The sequence below is a fragment of the Lolium rigidum genome, chromosome 4 (assembly GCF_022539505.1).
Source record: "Lolium rigidum isolate FL_2022 chromosome 4, APGP_CSIRO_Lrig_0.1, whole genome shotgun sequence".
NCBI classification, from domain to species: domain Eukaryota; kingdom Viridiplantae; phylum Streptophyta; class Magnoliopsida; order Poales; family Poaceae; genus Lolium; species Lolium rigidum.
In genome coordinates this window covers 192091922-192111907 of record NC_061511.1, presented here as the reverse complement: position 1 = coordinate 192111907, position 19986 = coordinate 192091922, and the positions used below count along the sequence as shown (strand labels likewise).

At 43.2% G+C, this 19986-nt stretch overlaps 2 protein-coding genes across 5 annotated transcripts; one reads left to right on the top strand and one right to left on the bottom strand.

Moving 5' to 3' along the window:
* Positions 1 to 797: 797 nt before the first annotated feature.
* On the bottom strand, positions 798 to 4029 carry LOC124706725 (chaperone protein dnaJ 49-like). Its single transcript, XM_047238392.1, has 3 exons — positions 3980 to 4029; positions 1723 to 2904; positions 798 to 1204 (listed from the first exon to the last, which is right to left on the bottom strand). The coding sequence occupies exon 2, from the start codon at positions 2880 to 2882 to the stop codon at positions 1782 to 1784; it is 1101 nt and encodes a 366-aa protein (XP_047094348.1). The 5' UTR covers positions 2883 to 2904; positions 3980 to 4029; the 3' UTR covers positions 798 to 1204; positions 1723 to 1781.
* Positions 4030 to 4680: 651 nt separating this feature from the next.
* On the top strand, positions 4681 to 10435 carry LOC124706723 (serine/arginine-rich-splicing factor SR34-like). Of its 4 annotated transcripts, none has more exons than XR_007004544.1 (13): positions 4681 to 4774; positions 5328 to 5393; positions 7812 to 7886; positions 7982 to 8081; positions 8162 to 8208; positions 8277 to 8334; positions 8489 to 8538; positions 8670 to 8726; positions 8837 to 8940; positions 9030 to 9465; positions 9854 to 9884; positions 9955 to 10023; positions 10115 to 10126. XR_007004544.1 is itself a non-coding variant. In XM_047238391.1 (13 exons), exons 1-13 carry the CDS (start codon positions 4688 to 4690, stop codon positions 10127 to 10129), a joined length of 795 nt encoding a protein of 264 aa, XP_047094347.1. In that variant the 5' UTR covers positions 4681 to 4687; the 3' UTR covers positions 10130 to 10435. The 4 variants fall into 4 exon arrangements, 1 of the variants encoding a protein (XP_047094347.1); XR_007004545.1 differs by having other exon boundaries at positions 9030 to 9438; positions 10115 to 10124; XM_047238391.1 differs by having other exon boundaries at positions 9030 to 9065; positions 10115 to 10435.
* The last annotated feature ends 9551 nt before the right edge of the window (positions 10436 to 19986 follow it).

Sequence of the window (19986 nt, the reverse complement as noted above, 5' to 3'; positions counted from 1 at the left end):
AACATAGAAAATTCATAAGTGCAATGTCATGTCCACTCTAGTTCAACAAAATTCCGTATGCACTAAAGTTTGTTTAGATTCATTGTAGAAAAAAGATTATGAAGAAGTTCCACTGGATGTTAGATTTTTCAACATAAAATTTAATGCAAATTATTCCTTGGAAAATATACATGTGGGACATAATCATATAAATCAAACAAACACTATAGTAAAAAATCCTATTCAGATCTTCGAGTTTCTAAATGCAAATCAAAGATGCTCTTAAGCTCCTCGGCAACGCCAAACCAATCACCACCAAGATAGGATTGGAGCCACATATATTTTATCAGATGCAACTTCCTCATCGCCGTTTGAGCTATGTCAATTGGGAGGGGAAGGGTGATTGATCTAAAAGTGTTAGTTTGTTTTCTTTCACCAAAGTTGAAGTAGTAGTCTAACCCGTAATGCTATTGGACCGTAAACATCTCACTATTGTTTAAGAACAAAATAACATGTGTTATAGTGGTTTCAGAAAGACGAAAAACTGTACTTGCTCAAGCTTTCAAACAACCAATATGTTTTGTAGACCTGGAGTAGTTAACATAACACACACCAGAGTTTGTGGTGCATCTAGTGCTAACTATAATAATGGTCCGAAGTAATAGACCAATTCAAACTTATTCACCACTCACCACTCACCACTCACCACTCATTAGAGCCGGTGCTATTTTAGATTTTACTTTGTAAGCGCATTTTGTTATTCTTGGATCACTACCATGTACAACATATGCTATTGATTGTCGAAAAGGAAAAAGAAAAGACACACAAAACCTGGATCTCCAGCAAATCAACAATTCAACAGCAGATGCATCAAACATGCCAAAGTGATACCAGGCATACACATTCTACTATGTATTTCAAGGGTTTTACAGTTCAGTAAGAACAGCCGCTACAACCAACCAAGATGATTGTTTCAAGCAGTACAACGCAGCCCCTTCCCTCGTGGCCTCTAACCACCTTCAAAGACGGATCTGTACAAAATTTTGCGCTCAGCAACTGAGACGGGCGTATAATTTCTTCTAAATGTAACAGGATGCCACGACATGAACCAAATCCATGCCCCATCGTGCCACCAGGTACTCTGTACTCCAACTCATCATGTACTCATTCATGACATCATATGTGCGTATTCACCTTGTTTCCAGAAAATCTTGACGTGTTAAGCCTGCATTATATAATTAACAAAGTTACATGAGAACACCAAACAAAGACCTATGTGATATGAACACACATTCAAGTTTCTGATATGAAGGCAAAGCTTTAGTTGCTTGTGAGATACTATCACATTAGAGAAGACTAAGTCCTGAATAAAATGGCAACTACATAGTACCCCGAAGTGAGTTGATCACATATGCTAACTAAAAAATGATTTGCTTTGATTTCAAGGTTTTCATCTAGTTTTATGCAGCAACACTGTACCCAAAATTTACTGACACATCAACGTCTGCTTCTGTGCATCAACTTGAGAGATCCTTTTTGAATTTCATTTGAAGAGTATTATTTCCTAGGGAATAAGGACTGAAACATTGTGTCACATATAACACATCATTTACCATTCCGCAGGAGGTGGAGTACTGAGAAATGGGGAAATGGCAATTTGAACTTAAAAGACCAGAAAATACAGGTGGACACTATTATGTACCCAAAATGAACATAGAAAAGTTATATACTTATATATGGTACCTTTAAAGGGAGTGACATTCTGCCATGGGAAGAACAAACTAACCACCATGTGGACACTATTATTGCACAGAAAGGCTCTGTATCTTGTCACAGTGAGGTGTAGGGTAGTTCTTGGCCCATTTACGCCGGTGGAGTTCTACACGGCAGTTTCTTCCTAGCATAGACCTATAATCTCTGAAAACTTGTTCCTCCAGGTTATCTCTAGAAACACTTCCTTGCGGAAACCGCAGATCAAAATCTTGTTTGCTGACAAAGTACTCTACCCCATGCTTTTCTGTGACTGTTGATATTGGATAGTTGTATGTCTTCTGCAGGGCATACTCAGGTTGCCATACTGGAATGAATGCCAACAAAACAAAAAGTAATAGCACACCAACGTGCACCAGTATTGTTAAGTTCATGACTGACCCGCCCTGTACTGGATGCTCCCTTCTCTGTTGCTCCTGCCTAGCTGCGCCTCTTGCTCTGTTGGCATTGTGAGCACGGAACGAATTATCATGGTACTGGGTACCATAGAAGAAAGACCTGAATATCTCATCTGGATCTATATCTTCTTCATAGTTATAGAAGCCATTTCTTGGTTGCCTCCTTCGCCTAGCAGTTCTCTGCCTCGTGGCATTGGAATATTGGTCGTTAAACTCATGGCCCTCAAGGGCACCTGTCTGATCATAGGTCTTCCGTGACTGATCATTGCCTAGGCACTTGAAAGCCTTGCTGACCATCTTGAATGCATCTTCTGCCCCAGGGGCCTTGTTCTTGTCAGGATGAATTTTCAGCGATAACCTTCTGTAGGCCTTCCTAATCTCCTCCAAAGAGCTACTCCTCTCCACTCCAAGAATTGCATAGTAGTCCTTCTTCTTCCTGATATCACGGACCACTCTAACATTCTCGTCGCTGTAACCCTTTTCAGCACTACTAGAAGGACCGGCGCATTCTTTTGGAGTTCTTTGGTTTTCACAAAGTCCGCCTCTTCTGGTCTTGTCGTGGGAAGCCAGCGGATCAAACTTCTTGGTTGTGGTCAACAAATCAGCAATCGGAAGGCTAGGATCCAATCTTTGGGCAATTCGAATGAATTTGTCTGCCCGCTGTCTATCTCCAGATGCAAGTGCAGCTTCTGCAAGCTTGACAGACCTCAAAGCCTCATCTTTGTTACCCTCCATGACTTTAGTCAATCGTCCTCGTCTGAATCAAATATATGTAGGGCGTTAAAATGTATGCCATATGAAACAAGAGTATATTGCAACTTGGTAGCAGCAGAATGGTGGATTACAAAATAAATATGGATTCATAAGATAATATACTGTGCGAAACAGTATATGATTCAAGAAACAGATGACCATCAGAAATCAGTTGATGTAAACAAATAGCCCAAGTAACAACTAGGAAACTCCTGGGCGCATACAAAATTAGAAAACTCCAGTACAACACCAGATTATGAGCAGAGTTAGGTAAAACCAAAAAATGAACAGAATGTCAAGCTCATCAGTACAGAACCTACGTAAATTGAGCAAGAAATTCTGATGCGATAAACAGACTTATTGATCAAGCATGGCCATGCCCAAATAGCACTGACCTAACACAAAACATTGGAAGGAATTAAGAAGGAACAGACACATTACAAAGGTCAATCTAAGAAAGTATTCCTATTATCAATGCCCAGTGCGTACAACAGAGCCGCGATGCCTTTTTTCCCCTATTACTGTAATCCATCATAACACTTCTACTATCAACGAAATTAGCAGCTCATCCTTGCTATGTTCCAAAAAAGGGTACTTATAGGCATCCAACAACTCGAGAAACCAGCAAGCAATTGGGTCGAGAAGGTCCAACCCTCCCATAATCGTAGCTCTGCTGCCCAAAAAATCCTGAGCATGCTCGCAAAAGATGTTCATGTGCTACAGTTTGCGCTAGAGAAACTACTCTCTCTTTGGGGACAGAAACTAGGAGTAGTAAACTTGCAAAAGAAAATAATTATAATTCCTATGCCTAACTGATCCTATGCCTGACTGATCCAAATTGGCCACCGACTAGAGAACGTAAGATCCCGACTAAACAAGAACAGCGCGTGCAGGAAGTAGTCGATCCTACCTACCGCTACGAATCTACGATTCTTGCAAACCCTAGGCCACATAGCTTCGCGGTCAGGACGGACAGAAAAGTCAAGTTGGGGCGAACAGCTGCGCTCGGGGCAACAAGGTCGAGGCAAAATTAAACGGAGCTGAGAGGCTGTAGTAATCTGAGAGCGGGAAGTTCTTACCGGGAAGAGAGAGAGAAGCCGGCACGCACGGCGAGGAGACCACCACCGCCACCGCCCGACGGGAGAGACCAGGAGAGGAAGAAGAAGAGGATGGGCGGAGGAGGCACTTTTCCGCTGAACCCCTCGAGCTTTCCACTTCTTACGATCTTGACCGTCGAACCGACTGCTACTGTGCGGGTGGGCCCGACTGGGGCCCAAAGCCCAGCCAGGAATAAGATGCACGGCCGGTACACGCGGCACGAATCGTAAGGCACTAGAGCCGCCTCCTGCTTGGCTACTTCCGTTACGTATCGGCCGCCGCTCCCCTCCGAAGCTTCTCGATCCCCCTACACAGACTGCCGTTTCTGTCCTCGTCCTCTCCCTGCCCGCGGCCGCGGAGTCCTTGCGCAGATCAGTCCAACCCTAGTTCTTCCGCGCTAATCCCCGAGTAAGCTTCTGTTCCTGCGGGCCTCCTGATCGCTGCTGCTTTTGCGTATGATTTTTTTTTCTCTCTCTGCGCGGTAATCGTGTCGCGTTTTGCTTGGATTGGTTTGGAAGGCCGTGTGTTTTCGGCAAGTTTTGTTCGATTTTAGCGGTAGAATTGCTGTGTCCCCAGCCGTAGGAATCTCAGTGGTTTCTGGGAGATGAGATGCAAATTTTGTTTCTGTATAATTACTTTTTCCCTCAAGCTATTTGCTGATTGGGATTTTTGTCCTTCTTGCAGAAACGATGAGTCGACGGAACGGCTGCACCATCTACGTGGGCAATCTCCCCGAAGACATCCGGGAGAGGGAAATCGAGGATCTCTTCTACAAGGTTAGTTCTAAGCAGTATGGATTTACTCATTTCCTTCTTGTCTGTTATTAAGAACGCGTCAGTTCAGCGGTAAGTTGTTTCTGGTATATCAGCTAAAACTGTAATTCGCGTTAGCAGTCAGACATGGAGGGTATAGTTTGTTCGAACTTGGAATTATGAACCGATGTATTAACTATTAAGTGTTGTTAAAGTAAAAGACGTATCCATGGATTTTCATTTTTCTTGTAACAACAATTATTGTGAGCGCTGTGGTTGTACTTGCATGCGCTCAACAAGATAATTCTCTATCCTAACACCATTTGAAATGTAAGCTCACTGTCACTGTGGCATCAAAATGTGTCCGTGTGACCGTGTCCTGTGTGAGTTTCCCAAATGTCAGCTTGCCAATTGACTTCTACCTTACCTAGACGACACCTCGTTGCTCTTGCAAGAGGATTAGATTTGCAGAAGGCGAGCATAGAGATAGAGCATTAGGTGCCGCCATTACCTTTTTTTCTGTTTAGTCAAGTATTCCTGCATGTAAATTTAATTTACTGTTACTTGGCTTCTGCAGTATGGCCCTATCGTGGACATCGACTTGAAAATTCCTCCAAGGCCTCCTGTTTTTGCTTTTGTTGAGGTAATGTGTTGTGCCAGGGTTTTATTAAGAATATTTATTCTTGCTCAATTGTGTTCAGATTTATAGCAAATTGGATTTGTTTGTTGGTTGTTTTGCTTGTATTTGATAAAATGATTGGCATACATTGTGTCAATATTTTCTCCCATGTTTTGTCAAAAGTGGTATGAACCAATCTTGAAATAAATCCCTAGATACAACTTAGTTGCATAACCCCTTATAACTTATAAGTCATCTTACGACGCCCCTTATAATTCCTCATGTATCATTTAATTGTCCTCAACCTATCTTAATTGTTCATCAAATCTTGACACATCTGTGGTCATACAGTCATGCCCATATGACCTGTCATGTTGGAGTATGGGACCAGTAGGGACAGAACCACTACCACCAATGGGCAGCAAAGACATAGTGAGGAAAGACGATTCTTGTGATTATGTGGTAGAGAGGGAGACCAGGCTAGGCTTTCTAGTGGATCCCATGTGTTATTGTTGCTAGTATGTGAGTGATGTTGCAACTTGCAAGGAAATGAGATATGGACTTAGGATAGTCAAACAGAGTGACTTAATAACTTTGTAATTGGAGTCGGTGAGACGGATTCATCCATGCTTCCTGCCTCCTTTCCCACCTTGCTCAAAATGTTATTAATCAGCTAACTTGACACAATGATGCTCCCCTACAAACTAACTGAATTAACCACCTCCAAAAAAATTCTTCAATTCAAATGGAGCATGAAAAAGAGGTGGTGTGATGCCAATTTGGATGGACGCCACAGCGTAGCCAAGGTGTGGAGCCGACGGACGACGGCCATATGGCTTAATATGATCGCGGTATTTTTAATTTAGCAAGAGACAGGTATTTATCTAGTGGAAGAATTGATGTAGTTCTTTTGCTTCTATTTGTCAGATGAAGGAAGTCCACCATCAGTTTTTCTTGTGAATGATGTCCCCAACAAGTACATACTAAATATTAAAAACAGCATAATACCACATCTTAAGTCAAATTGCACATTTTACACTCATCTTCATCTTGGTACTTTGGGTTTTATCAACATAAACATGGACACATCTAATCTTTGAGAACTCCATGTGTCGAACGTCCTCTTATGCAACATTAACACTTGCACTGCAAATGGAATAGTCACCGATGACACTTAATGACATAGAACCCACTCCTCTTTCATATTATGAACCCTAGCACCACTAATTGTGGAGTGCCTATTCTCTCTTGAATGATATGCAAATGCAAAGACATAACTCCCAACTTTACTAACAAAATAAACATGTCATACTCTTCACTCGTGACTTTTGCATCGCCACATCATCAACCTTAGGCGAGTTATCAACATCCAGAACTAATACCCTGTGAAACAATATAAGGAATAACATTTTAGGGATTCATCGGATGTACCCGAAGGTACATTTTAGGGATTCAAGTAGATTAGTTATTGACGGCTTCTGACCTGGATTTTGCTTTAGCCGCGGTCCATAAATTATTGGTGGTGGTGGCAGGTTTAATTCCCCACTTTTCTGAACAGAACATAAGCTCTGTAGTGTGAACACAAGCACGTGGCAAAAAAGAGGTTAACCCACATACTTGTGAAGCCAACCTTTTTCCCTTTGGTATCGATACAAAAGCAAGGGTAATAGAGTTACCCGGATGGCTGCTTCAGCATAACATGACATAGGGGTATTTCTGGATGATGTCTTTTGGTGCATAACTGAACAAGAAACTTGCACTGACATTTTCTTAACCAAACATCTTTTAGTGGTATGAACCTTATTTTCCGAGATGTAATCATGTTTTATATTTGTATTTGGAGCACAACAACCCAAAAGTTTTTTTTTTCTACTCTCTAAAGTCTTAACTCCTACAACAAACTATGTTGTCCTAAGACTCATAAACTACTTGGTTGTACGTCCTTATCAAAGGATAGCAAACCATTTCTATTGGAAACATTCCTATAATGAACTCCTTAGGAACCTTTATTATAAATGGAATATACCGAATTGTGATCAATCAAATATTGCTAAGTCCTGGTATTTACTACCGCTCGGAATTAGATCATAAGGGAATTTCTATCTACACCGGGACTATAATATCAGATTGGGGAGGAAGATCAGAATTAGCAATTGATAAAAAAGAAAAGATGTGCGCTCGTGTGAGTAGAAAACAAAAGATATCTATTCTAGTTCTATCATCAGCTATGGGTTCGAATCTAAGAGAAATTCTAGATAATGTTTCCTACCTGAAACCCTCATTGGCACATCATGCAAAACAACATGCTTTCCCGTATACAAAATCTAACCAATGGGATATATCAGTTTTGCTGAACGTTCTACTAAATATACTTTTAAAATCATTAAAAGCAATCTTTTGGATAGCACCTCGGAGTCTAACACCGAGTGTGGCATGTTGCAGTTTGAAGACCCACGTGATGCTGACGATGCGATTTATGGCCGTGATGGATATGATTTCGATGGCCAGAGGTTGCGGGTAAGTGGACCTTGTATGAGTATCCTTTTTCCTTTTTATAGATGGAAAATATATCTTAATTTTTCTTATATTTGCTTCTTTTGTGAATTATCCAGGTGGAGTTAGCTCACGGTGGAAGAGGCGCTTCTTTTGATCGATCAAGCAGCTATGGCAGTTCTGGACGCCGTGGTGCAGCTAGACGTTCTGATTACCGTGGTTTGCATTTCTAACTTTAAGCTTCATAATATTGATTTTGAGATATCCCTGCTCTTATTATCTCTATTCATGGATTACAGTTATGGTTACTGGATTACCTTCTTCCGCATCATGGCAAGATCTCAAGGTTTGTATGTGAACGTAAGCTCTTGAAGTTCATCCTTCATGAATCTTAAATTTACTTCCATTTTTCAGGATCATATGCGGCGAGCTGGTGATGTCTGTTTCTCTGATGTTTATCGTGAGGCTGGAGGTTAGTAATGACCACTTTTCAGTTCCTCTTTTGCCCCTTATGAGTTTTCGTATGAAGTTGGGGCTGGTTGTTTAGATAGTATGAAATTCATAGTTCATAAACCGTGTTATCCTATAGGAATCTCAATTACTGCTGATTTTTTTACGTGCTGCAGCAATTACTGGAATAGTTGAATATACCAATTATGAAGATATGAAACATGCGGTAAGTTTATATGTGTCTTCTGTGTTGTCTTGTAGATGGTTGGTTTAGTAACTGACAGAGAGAGATGTTATACGCTGCTCCACAATCAGAGGTGTCCATGAACATATATGCTTACTAGTTGTATCTTGTAGATAAGGAAGCTTGATGATTCAGAGTTCCGTAATGCGTTTTCACGATCGTATATCAGGGTATGATTGTCTTCTGTTCTCCCCTTCTTTAGCTATACTGGAATGATATTCATGTTTGTCCCATCCGAACTGAAAATATACATGTCTTATTCAACTTGTGCCGCTAATAGGTGAGGGAGTACAATACTAAGCGTAGCCGCTCTTACTCCAGAAGCAGAAGCCCCAGCTGCTCGTACTCGAGAAGCAGAAGTCGCAGTTATAGCAGGAGTCCAAGGTATGGATTTGTTTCTTCATACTCAAATTAGTTCATGATGGTACAGCTTAGTTCTTAACATGTGCATATCTTCGTTGATCCAAATCTAGAGCTGCTTCTCGGTCTCCGTCACCTGTTAAAGCAAGGTATGACCAGTTTCATTCCGGTAGGGAGTGTATTGAAGTTTGACAACGCTAGCTATCTGCATCTTTGGTACCGAGAAAGCACACACTAAGGAAATGATGCTATCAGGTTCTTACTGTTTTGTTCAGTAAGTATTTTGAATGATCTGATGAGCTTGTGTTGTCCCAACTAAGGAACTACAATGAAAAGAGCTGTTAACAAGAAGTAAAAATGACCCGCAAAATCAAAAGAAAAAAGGCCTTTACCTTTTAACTTCTAGAATTCTGTTCTGGTTTGCTCCGTGTCTTACGTTTGCTGTACATTGTTTTTCCCAACACGGCCTTTTGAGATGGCAACTGGACTACAACCAGCGCTAGGAGGGCTGGCACTAAGCATGTATGCTATGGATTTTGTGGTATATTGGTATTACTACTGTTGACTTTAGCACTTCCATACTCAAATATACACCTGCCCTGGTTCTCAAATATAAACCTTAGATTTTGTTTTTAGATCACACATTTGTGCAACCAAAAAAAAAGGTTTTTCCTTGTTGGATCAAAACCATCAATCCGTGGTGGCTGCATATTCCCTTAAACACATGCAGTTAACTCATTTTTGAAAGGAAAAAGCATGTATTTTCGAATCTGTTTTGTTGTACAAAAAGACATGAACTGTGGTGTGGGGTGAGAACCTGCCCAGATTCCCACCCAGAATTTTGCAGTACATTCTGTTGCTCTCATGTGCATAGGTGCAAATATATGAATGCAAAATTGCTGAGTCACAATTTTTTGGTTGTGGAAATATTTTGCAGGTCATCATCAAGATCCCTATCACCTGCCGCTGTAAGTGTTTGAGAGAATTGAATCCTCTATTCAATAATTATTTCCATATTTTGACTCGACTTTGTTGCAGCCCCCTCACGACAAGTCTGCGAGCAGGAGCCCCACCAGGAGCAGAAGTTTGTCCCCATCTAAGTCTCCTGTATGCAGTGTACTTCATATTTCGATGCTCATCTTTATTTTATAATCTTGTAAGAATGTAAGTGTAGTGATCAAATTCATTTTCCTTGCAGGTGAAATCTGACTGAAGGCAAATGCATCTGAAGCGTCAAAAATCATATCACTACTTGTGGGACTAAGAGAATCTAATATGGATTACGAATCCTCTGTTCTAAGAAATAGCATACATATTCCTATATTAAGAAAAAGAGTTTTCAGCCTTGTGGTTTCAGATCAATATGGTTCTTCGCTACTATGTTTTACTCCTGCACTTAGCAGTTGCCAGTATGCAAAGTTGTTAACTCGTGGCTTTAACTTTATGCTATTGTATCTTGTCACAAAAAGTTTATGTTACGGTAGAGTTTATATATGCTTTAAATAATCTACTTCAACTTGTATGGTTTCTTGTCACAAAAAACCCAACTGCCTTGGTCTATTATTGCTGTGTTTCTGGATCATTGATTGTGCAAAAGCTTTGGTATATGCTAGTGTGGCCTTTATGGGCATAATTCAGCTCGCCTGGGTTGTTGCTATTTGGCTCCATGATCTATGTTCCCCTCTGCTGGTCCAGTGGTGCGTGGCTCGTTTCTGCCTGCCTGGATGTTGTTCCCCGTGAAGTGAAGAAAAGAATGTATGCTGATCATATGTGCCTCTGGTCGCATTCAAGTGATGGCCCTATGTGGCTGGGGGAGAAGATTGGAAAGGTAGCCCATGCATGATTGTACGACTGGCCGAGAAGATTGGAAAGATAGCCCATGCATGATTGTAGGACTTGGCAGTGACACGTTAGAGCTTGTTCCGATAAGATGTTCATAAGAGGACATAGGGGATGGCCCAAAGACCACAGAATTGGGACAGATCGCCGGTTCAGGACACTGTGAAGATATTGCTCTTTAGAGGTGTCCGGCTTTGGTCGAGTCTGACACGGCTTTGTTGTTTGGTTTTGGGTGAGGCCCTCTTTGTATCGTGTTTTGTATTGTGTGTGCGGTTGCTAGTCTTCAGATTGGTGTTGTAAGCCAAAAGGCTTTGTATTGGTTGTCGGTCTCTCCTTCTATGTGTGAGATGTGTCTCCTTTGAAAATATGTTCCATAAGAAGATTTTGCATCTTGCATGAGTAAGTTCGTGTAAAGCACGTGTGTAGCGTCTACAGAATCATGCCTGCAAAGTCCTGTGTTTTAGCTTTTCTTCTTGTAGAGTTAGGGCATCTCCAGCGGCGCGAGCGTCCGTTTGTGTCCACCGTGACCGAAAATGCGTCTGGCACTACCTTCATCGGCGCGACCGAAAATGCGTCTAGCACTACCTCCAGCGGCGCGACGCATAATGACCGGGCCGTCCGCGGAGACGCAAACTTGGCCCAAATATGCGTCAGGTTTGCGTCTATGCGGACGCGCAAAGTGTCCTCTCGGTCCTCGCACGGGCCCGCCTGGCAGGGACACAACTGCATCGTCTTCCGCGGTATTACTTGCGAGCGGCGCGCTGCAGCCTTTGCAGGGCTGCGTTAATGGCGCGCCTCGGCTTCCGCGAGCGTGCGCAGCGAGGCCGACGTTGAAGTGGCAGGTCATTGAAGGCGAGATGGCGTTCGAGCCTCTTAAAGGGACGCTGCCGGCGGCCATTTCCCCGACCAAACCATTGCCACATCCCACGGTATCCACCCCACCGACGCCATGGGGAAGAAATGTTGGTCGTTCCGCAAGACCAAGAACGACGACGAGTCTAGCGGCTCGCGGTCCGGCAAGAAGGCACGGGTCGGCCGGTACGTCCGCGTCGACTTCGCGCGGCAGCTATGGGAGGAAAACCGGCCGGTACCATGGCCGGACGCGAACTTGCCGGGAGGGGGCTGGTACCTCAACTCGAGGCGCGTGCCGGTTCCCCCCGTGCCGCGCGAGGGCCGAGAGCGGCGGGACGAGGTGCGCCGCCGCCGAGCGATCTTGCCGCCGGATCTGCGGGAGGATCCGGCGTACGCGCTGAACTCCTACAACTGGATTTCATTTGGGACGTGGGAGTTCGACGCGCGCCGCCGCGCTGGCTACCTCGCCGACGTAGACTACTTCGAGCGCGAGATCGCCGCAGAAGAAGAAGAGAACGACCAGGAGGACGGCGACGAGGACGAGGACGAGGACGAGGACGTGGACAAGGACGAGGACAAGGACGAGGACGAGGACGTGACCATGACACAGTACGACCACGACGATGGCGGGCCGGCGTGGGATCCGGAGACCCAGCCGCCGGACATTTCCGAGGAGGAGGTCATTGCCATGGCACTGGCCAACGCCGAGCAGGACGAGCTCAACGAGCTCGCTTTGTGGGACGGGCTCGCAATCCAGCTCCGCGAGTCAGCGCTCGCGCAGGGGAGGCCGGCGACTCCTCCGGCCACGCCGACGCGTTCCAACGTCCGCGCTCCGCCTGCTGCTCCGGCGTGGTATCCCTGGCCACAGCCTCCTGCCCATGCGGCGGTACCTCCTCCACCGCCGGCGTACGAGCTTCCATGGCCAACGCCGGAGTTGATTGACCTCGTCAGCGACGACGACTAGTACGCATCACCTACTTTTAGCACGCCTTTCTGGCATTTTTATGTTTTTTTATTAATGTAAATTATGGCTTAATGAATGAAAAAATAATAATTTATGCGTTGTGCCGCTGGAGCCACTCGACGCGAACGGACGCCCGGACGATTTCGACCATTTGCCCGACGCAAATTCGTCGCGCCGCTCGAGATGCCCTTAGGAAATTCATGACCTCTAGTCATGGGCTCCTTGCACTGAACAATTAATTTGGTCAACACACTGTACCGGAGGAAAGAGTACAAGGTAGTTGACCTGTTGATGATAGTTGGAAGTAGACAGCAGCATCAAGTCCAATCCAACTGGGGGAAAAAGCACAGAGCACACAGCGAGGAGTACGCCTCTTCACGCCACTGCACATGGCCGTAGAAAGCAACCAAGCACAGGAACCACATAAACGGCTCAGCGAACTCGCATGTTAGGCTAGCCCTCTTCCCTGTCACGACCAAACAGTTACATCATAATCTGATCAGGCCGTTGAGGAATACAGAACTCCAACAAAAAAGACACTGGAAAATCAGCAGGTAAACACATGGAGGCCGGGTGGATCTCAGTCCCCATCGGAGGGAGGGCTCGGCGCTCAGATGGTAGCCGCGGCGTATTTTCAAATAAAGTCTCCCCGGCTTCAGCTTCATCTCGATGGCGACATCGAGAAGCTTGTGTGAGTGGTGTGGTTTCGAGGACTTCTTCTGATCTTCATGGAGCTTTATCGGTGGTTATTTCTTCTTATTCGTCTTCGAGATGGATGTGGTTTTTCTAGACCCGTTCGCGACTTTTCGTCCGCAACCAACAACGTCAGGCCAACTCAGGGAGGAGCAGCAGCGACAGCACACCGTCGACACGGTCTGGAGGTTGAAGACGAAGGACATCTCAAAAATTTTGTTGTAATTATCGTTCTTGGTGGGGTGCTTTGTACTATTCGATGTTTCTCTTAATGTCATGGTTCTATTCACAAAAAAAGAGCAATATCTTCAACCAAACTTTCTTTGTCGATGCACCATCCACCCTTAAACGTCTAAAAGATGGTGAGTGGGAAGTGGGAGGTCTGCCCTGAGAAAGGTATCACCTTGGACGCACCGGCGATGGCATATATTGCGCCCCTAGAGTTCAACCAGGAGCAGCTGCAAACACCAGAGAAACACCACTGGAGTTCAAACACCAGGTTTAACCCTGTATAATGACAAGTGGGCCTTATGTGGCCTTAGCTAGAGTTTGTTTGGAGTTAGATCATCTCAAATAATGTATTGGTCATATTAAATTTTGCATCCACTCAAACCTCATGAAAATAATCCTTTGTTTTCTCTGCGGTGCAATCAATCAAACAAAAATCAGGTATGACTCAAGTGGCGGCAACATTGCAATCTTACCATTTTCCTATCCGTATGCTTTTTTCTGAATCATCTTAATCAAATAGGCTATCAAGTTCATATAACTATACTGAAAGGATCGAGACGGTCGGCTGGGGGTGTGAATAGTACACCACCAATTTTTAGTATCTTTTTTTCCAATTTTAGGGAACAACAATAAACTAGGTTGTCTTGATAATGCAACTAGGTGAACAACCTATATGAGAACACACAAGATACAAGTAGCCAAGCAAAATAACAAATTTAGCAAGTTACACCAAGTAAGTGAAGGATAGAAATAGCGGCAAGGTGGAGACAATGATATGGGTGAGGGCACAATGCCCACATAGCCACAATGGCTGACTTATTCTCCTCATGCCCTCACACAGCGCGAGGTGTCATGATCCACTAAGTGGTGCCCTTTGAGGCAGCAACCGAGCTTTCACAAACAAGGTTAGGGCAATCTCCAGAAACTCAAATTTAACGGAGCTTACACCATGATGATTGTGATATAGGGCGACCTCTACTATCTAGGGTACCCAAACATCCACAAGTAACAAAATCCACAGTTGATTGCAAGAGGGGGCCAACATTGCTTTTGGTAAAACTCTAGATCTAGATCATCTCTTTCAAATCCCAAAGTATCAAGGAATTTGATGTACTAGGGAGAGAGAGATATAGGAAGATTGACGCTCAAGAACAATGAAGGAGAAATCGGTAAAAGTCGTGCCACTTCTTCGGGAAGAAGGGAATATTTATATGGATCCCCAAATTTTGACCATTATGAGATGTTTTCTGATGGCCGAGCATAAAGACGAGCTCACTGGCAAAGTCTTTTAACTCATCGCATGTCTTTAGCTTGAAGGACCACAGAAGCACACCCATGAGTTGCGGCTTAAACTAGTCTTGGATGGCATACATGTACATAGGTCATCCTTGTATAGTTACACATAGATACGCGGTGGCGTTGGATCATCGGAGCACCAATCCCCAACTAAGCATCAAGCATGCATGTAAGATCGATTACTCTAGACCCAATCTATTGTTCAAAAAAACCTAACCCATTCCACGTACATCTTACAGAGTTTAAGATGCTTACAACCCTTCTTATAGAAGATGCTTACAACCCATGCCACGTATATGGCATTACCACCGAAGGATGCAGTGAGGAGGATGCGTTGAAGATCGTGTCATCGTGAATGAACATCTTGCAGCCGCCACCGGGTGCGGTTAATACTGGATGTGTTGTATTGTGATCCAAATTCATATACTAAAGGGAGGCTAACTTCTGACTCCGCTACGCTTCGGCCCGTTGGTACGGATCGTTGGCACCGCCTATATATACATCTTGTAAGCTGCCGGCTAGGGTTTATCAGATTATAAGATATCCCACGGCGTTTGTAAACACTCCCCGATATAGTGAAGTTTTGCTGGCTAGCACCCGTGGTTTTTTCCCCTTCTGTGTTGGAAGGGGTTTTCCACGTTAAATCTCGTGTCTCCGTTGCGTTTACCTTTATCGTTCTTCGTTATTTGCTTGTCGCTTTTATAACAAGTGGTATCATAGCCCGTGTTTCAATCTAGGGTTTTGCGACATGTCTTCTTTGAAGTTCGATCTACCGCAGCTAGATTACACCACGAGATTTTCTCTGTGGCAAGTGAAGATGAGGACGATCCTTACCCAATCTTCTGATCTGGATGAAGCTCTTGATGGATTTGGCAAGAAAGATGCCAAGACCTGGACCGACGATGAAAAGAGGAAAGACCGTAAGGCGTTTTCTTTAATTCGGCTTCATCTATCCAATAATATCTTGCAGGAAGTGTTGTCTGAGAAATCCGTAGCGGCGCTGTGGTTGAAACTGGAATCGATCTGCATGTCTAAAGATCTAACCAGTAAGATGCACGTGAAGATGAAGTTGTTCTCGCACAAGCTGCATGAAGGTGCGTCAATGATGAATCACCTATCGATCTTTAGAGAGATCGTTTCTGATTTGTTGTCCATGGAGGTAAAATATGATGATGAGGATCTTGCTCTTATACTGTTAGTCTCGTTGCCTAATTCTTTTGCGAATTTTCGAGACACCTTGTTATACAGTCGTGTTGAACTAACAAGTTTATGAGGCCCTCCAGCAGAGGGAAAAGATGAAATCTATGGTGCAGGTAGATGGTTCGTCTTCTAAGGCAGAAGCACTGGAAGTCCGAGGCGGGACCGAGAACAGAAAAAATAACTACAACAACTTCAACAGAGATAAGAGAAAGACCGACAGAGGTCGCTCAAAGTCCAAGGGACGAGATGGTAAGTTCTGCAAGTATTGTAAGAAAACTAGCCACAATATTGATGATTGCTGGAAGTTGCAGAACAAAGAGAAAAGAAACGGTACTTACCAACCGAAAAACAAATCTGAGGGTGATGGTAAGGCTGTTGTTGTTTCCAGTGATAATTCTGATGGCGATTGCGTAGTTGTGTTTGTTGGTTGTGTTTCTGGTAATGATGAGTGGATCCTTGATTCTGCATGTTCGTTTCATATTTGCTGTAACAAAGACTGGTTCAGTTCTTATGAGTTTGTGCAGAGTGGAGATGTTGTGCGTATGGGAGATAACAACCCACGTGAGATCTTGGGCATTGGCTCCGTTCAGATCAAGATGCATGATGGCATGACACACACTCTGAAAGATGTGAGACACATACCTGGCATGGCCAGAAATCTGATCTCTCTCAGTACCCTTGATGTTGATGGGTACAAACACTCCGGTTCTCGCGGAGTTCTGAAGGTATCAAAAGGTTCTCTCGTTCACATGATTGGCGATATGAATTCTGCAAAATTATATGTTCTTAGAGGTAGCACTTTATCTGGTATTTCTGCTATTGTTATTCCTGATGAACCTGATAAAACTAATATGTGGCATATGCGTCTTGGACATATGAGTGAACATGGCATGGTAGAATTGCATAGGAGAGACCTGCTAGATGGCTGCAAATTTTTGGTAAGTTTAAAAGAGTTAAATTCAATGCTTCCGTTCATACCACTAAAGGGATTCTAGATTATGTGCATGCTGATGTGTGGGGACCTTCCCGCAAGACTTCTTTTGGTGGTGCAAATTACATGCTTACTATCATAGATGATTACTCCAGAAAAGTGTGTCCTTTCTTTCTGAAACATAAATCTGATGTGTTTGATGCTTTTAGAAAGTGGAAAGTTATGGTAGAGAAGCAAACGAAAAGAAAGTTAAATTGCTTCGTACTGACAATGGCATGAAGTTTTGTTCTACTGTTTTCAATGATTATTGCAGCGACGAAGGCGTTGTCAGGCACCACACCATTCCATATACTCCTCAGCAGAATGGTGTGGCGGAGAGGATGAACAGAACCATCATCTCTAAGGCTCGCTGCATCTTGTCCAATGCTGGTATGCATAGACGTTTTGGGCTAAAGCAGCCTCCACCGCCTGTTACTTGATAAACAGGTCACCTTGCATTCCGCTTGATAAGAAAACTCCTATTGCGGTATGGTCTGGTTCACCTGATGATTATTCACAGTTGAGGGTTTTCGGTTGCACTACTTATGCTCATGTTGATAATGGAAAGTTGGAGCCTAGAGTTGTCAAGTGCGCGTTTCTTGGTTATGGTTCAGGAGCTAAAGCATACAGGTTGTGGAATCTTGAAACTAAGAAAGTTTTGCATAGCAGGAATGTTATTTTTAATGAGGTTGTCATGTTTCATAAGAGTTCATCTACCGATATTTCTGATGCTACTGGTTTTTATGATGTTTCTGATGATGAGTCACAGAGGATTAGCGTGCAGGTGGAGCACGCGGAGGAGAAAGAAAATGAAGTTGCTGAAAATGATAATAATGTTGTTCAGCACTCACCACATGTTTTGCAGCAAACAAATAGTTCCATTGCTGCTGATAGACCGAGGCGTAACAAAGGTCCACGTCCTCGTTTAATTGAAGAATGTAATCTTGTTCATCATGCTTTGAGTTGTGCTGAACAGGTGGAGCATGATACTGAACCTGCTGCATATACTGAGGTTGTTGCATCCATTGACCGCGTGAAGTGGATTTCTGCTATGCAAGAGGATATGCAATCGCTTAACAAGAATGGCACATGGGATGTTGTGCCCTTGCCTAGAAAAAATCAGGTTGTCCGCTGTAAATGGATATTTAAAAGAAAGGAAGGTTTGTCTCCTAATGAGCCTCCGAGGTTTAAGGCAAGGTTAGTAGCAAAAGGTTTCAGCCAAATTGCAGGTATTGATTATAATGATGTATTCTCTCCGGTTGTGAAGCATAGTTTCATTCGTGCATTCTTTGGTATTGTGGCTATGCATGATCTTGAGCTTGAGCAACTAGATGTAAAGACTGCTTTTCTGCATGGTGAGCTTGAGGAGGAGATATACATGGACCAACCTGAAGGTTTTGTTGTGCCTGGTAAGGAGGATCTTGTTTGCAAGCTAAAGAGGTCCCTTTATGGTCTGAAACAGTCTCCAAGACAGTGTGTAATATCCCATGTTTAGAGACGATCGAGGGGTAGAATTTAGAAAGGGGTGTGCGTTGCATCGGAAAATCTGGGGAAATTTTGCGCTTTTAAAGAAAAATTGCATCGAAGAGGGACAAGTTCCTCTCTCGACACCATACAGGGTTAGGGTTTCGAGAGTGCGATAAACTTGGACCTCGAATAACTCAATTAGGGTTTTTGAGAAGAGAGGGGAACAAATTCCATCTCAACTTAAGTTGTATGATTGAATTGTAACATGTTGTGTTTGAATTTCAACATTCAAACATTAAATAAGAATATTATAATTCAATTATGGATAGTTCAATAAACAATTAAATTAATAAGAAATTGAAACAATAGAAATTATAAGTAAAGATCATTAGAGAAAACCTTGAGCTTTATTGATTACCACACAATATACATTGTCATTTGCACTATTCCAATTGGATTATGAATATTACAATACATTACAGAAATTGAATAAATGGAAAAAAATAAAAAATAAAAAAATTACAAGATAATGTAAATGGCTAAACTAGACAAATAAATCTTCTTGGATTGCTTGATCACCACTTGAATGATCTTCACTTGATCATCTTTTCAAACCTGCATACACAAACAGAGAAACAAGAGAAGTATTAAGCCAAGTGGCAATGCCACTTGGTAGGTTAGCAAATAAAGGGAATTGAGAGGATATTATCAAGATCAGCCGAGCTGATCCACCAAAAGGACCAAGTCCCAACATGGAACCACACAGGCAGCTCACAAGGCTGTGTGCATGCACACCAGCACACACAGCCAGGGGAGTCACCAAAATGGTGCCATGCTCTGCTGTCGACCAAGAGAGCAAGGAGAATGCCATATAGAACCTTTTTCAAGCCAAACCCTAGCAGCTCATCGACAACAGCTTCACCAGGGAAAGAACACAAGAACAGGAAGAACACATAGCCAGCAAAACCATCCAGAAATAGTTCCACCAAGAACTGCTTACTGTTGAGCAACAAATCATGGAGTAGATCAAGCACCAGCTAGCCAGGAGGAGCAGGGCAAGCACAGAAACCATCCAGAAGCAAAACCTCTACACCAACACCATTTTCTAGGAGATGGAGTGAGGTATACCATTAGCATGAACAAACCAGATGGTTTTGTTCACTATTTGCACAACCATGAATACACAGACACACAAAAGGGTGGAATAAACTATTGGCGATATGCCCAAGAGGCAATAATAAAGTGGTTATTATATATCTTCATGTTTATGATAAATGTTTACATACCATGCTATAATTGTATTAACCGAAACATTGATACATGTGTGTTATGTGAACAACAAGGAGTCCCTAGTAAGCCTCTTGTATAACTAGCTTGTTGATTAATAGATGGTCATCGTTTCGTGATCATGAACATTGGATGTTATTAATAACAAGGTTATGTCATTGATGAATGATGTAATGGACACACCCAATTAAGCGTAGCATAAGATCACGTCATTAAGTTCATTTGCTATAAGCTTTCGATACATAGTTACCTAGTCCTTCGACCATGAGAT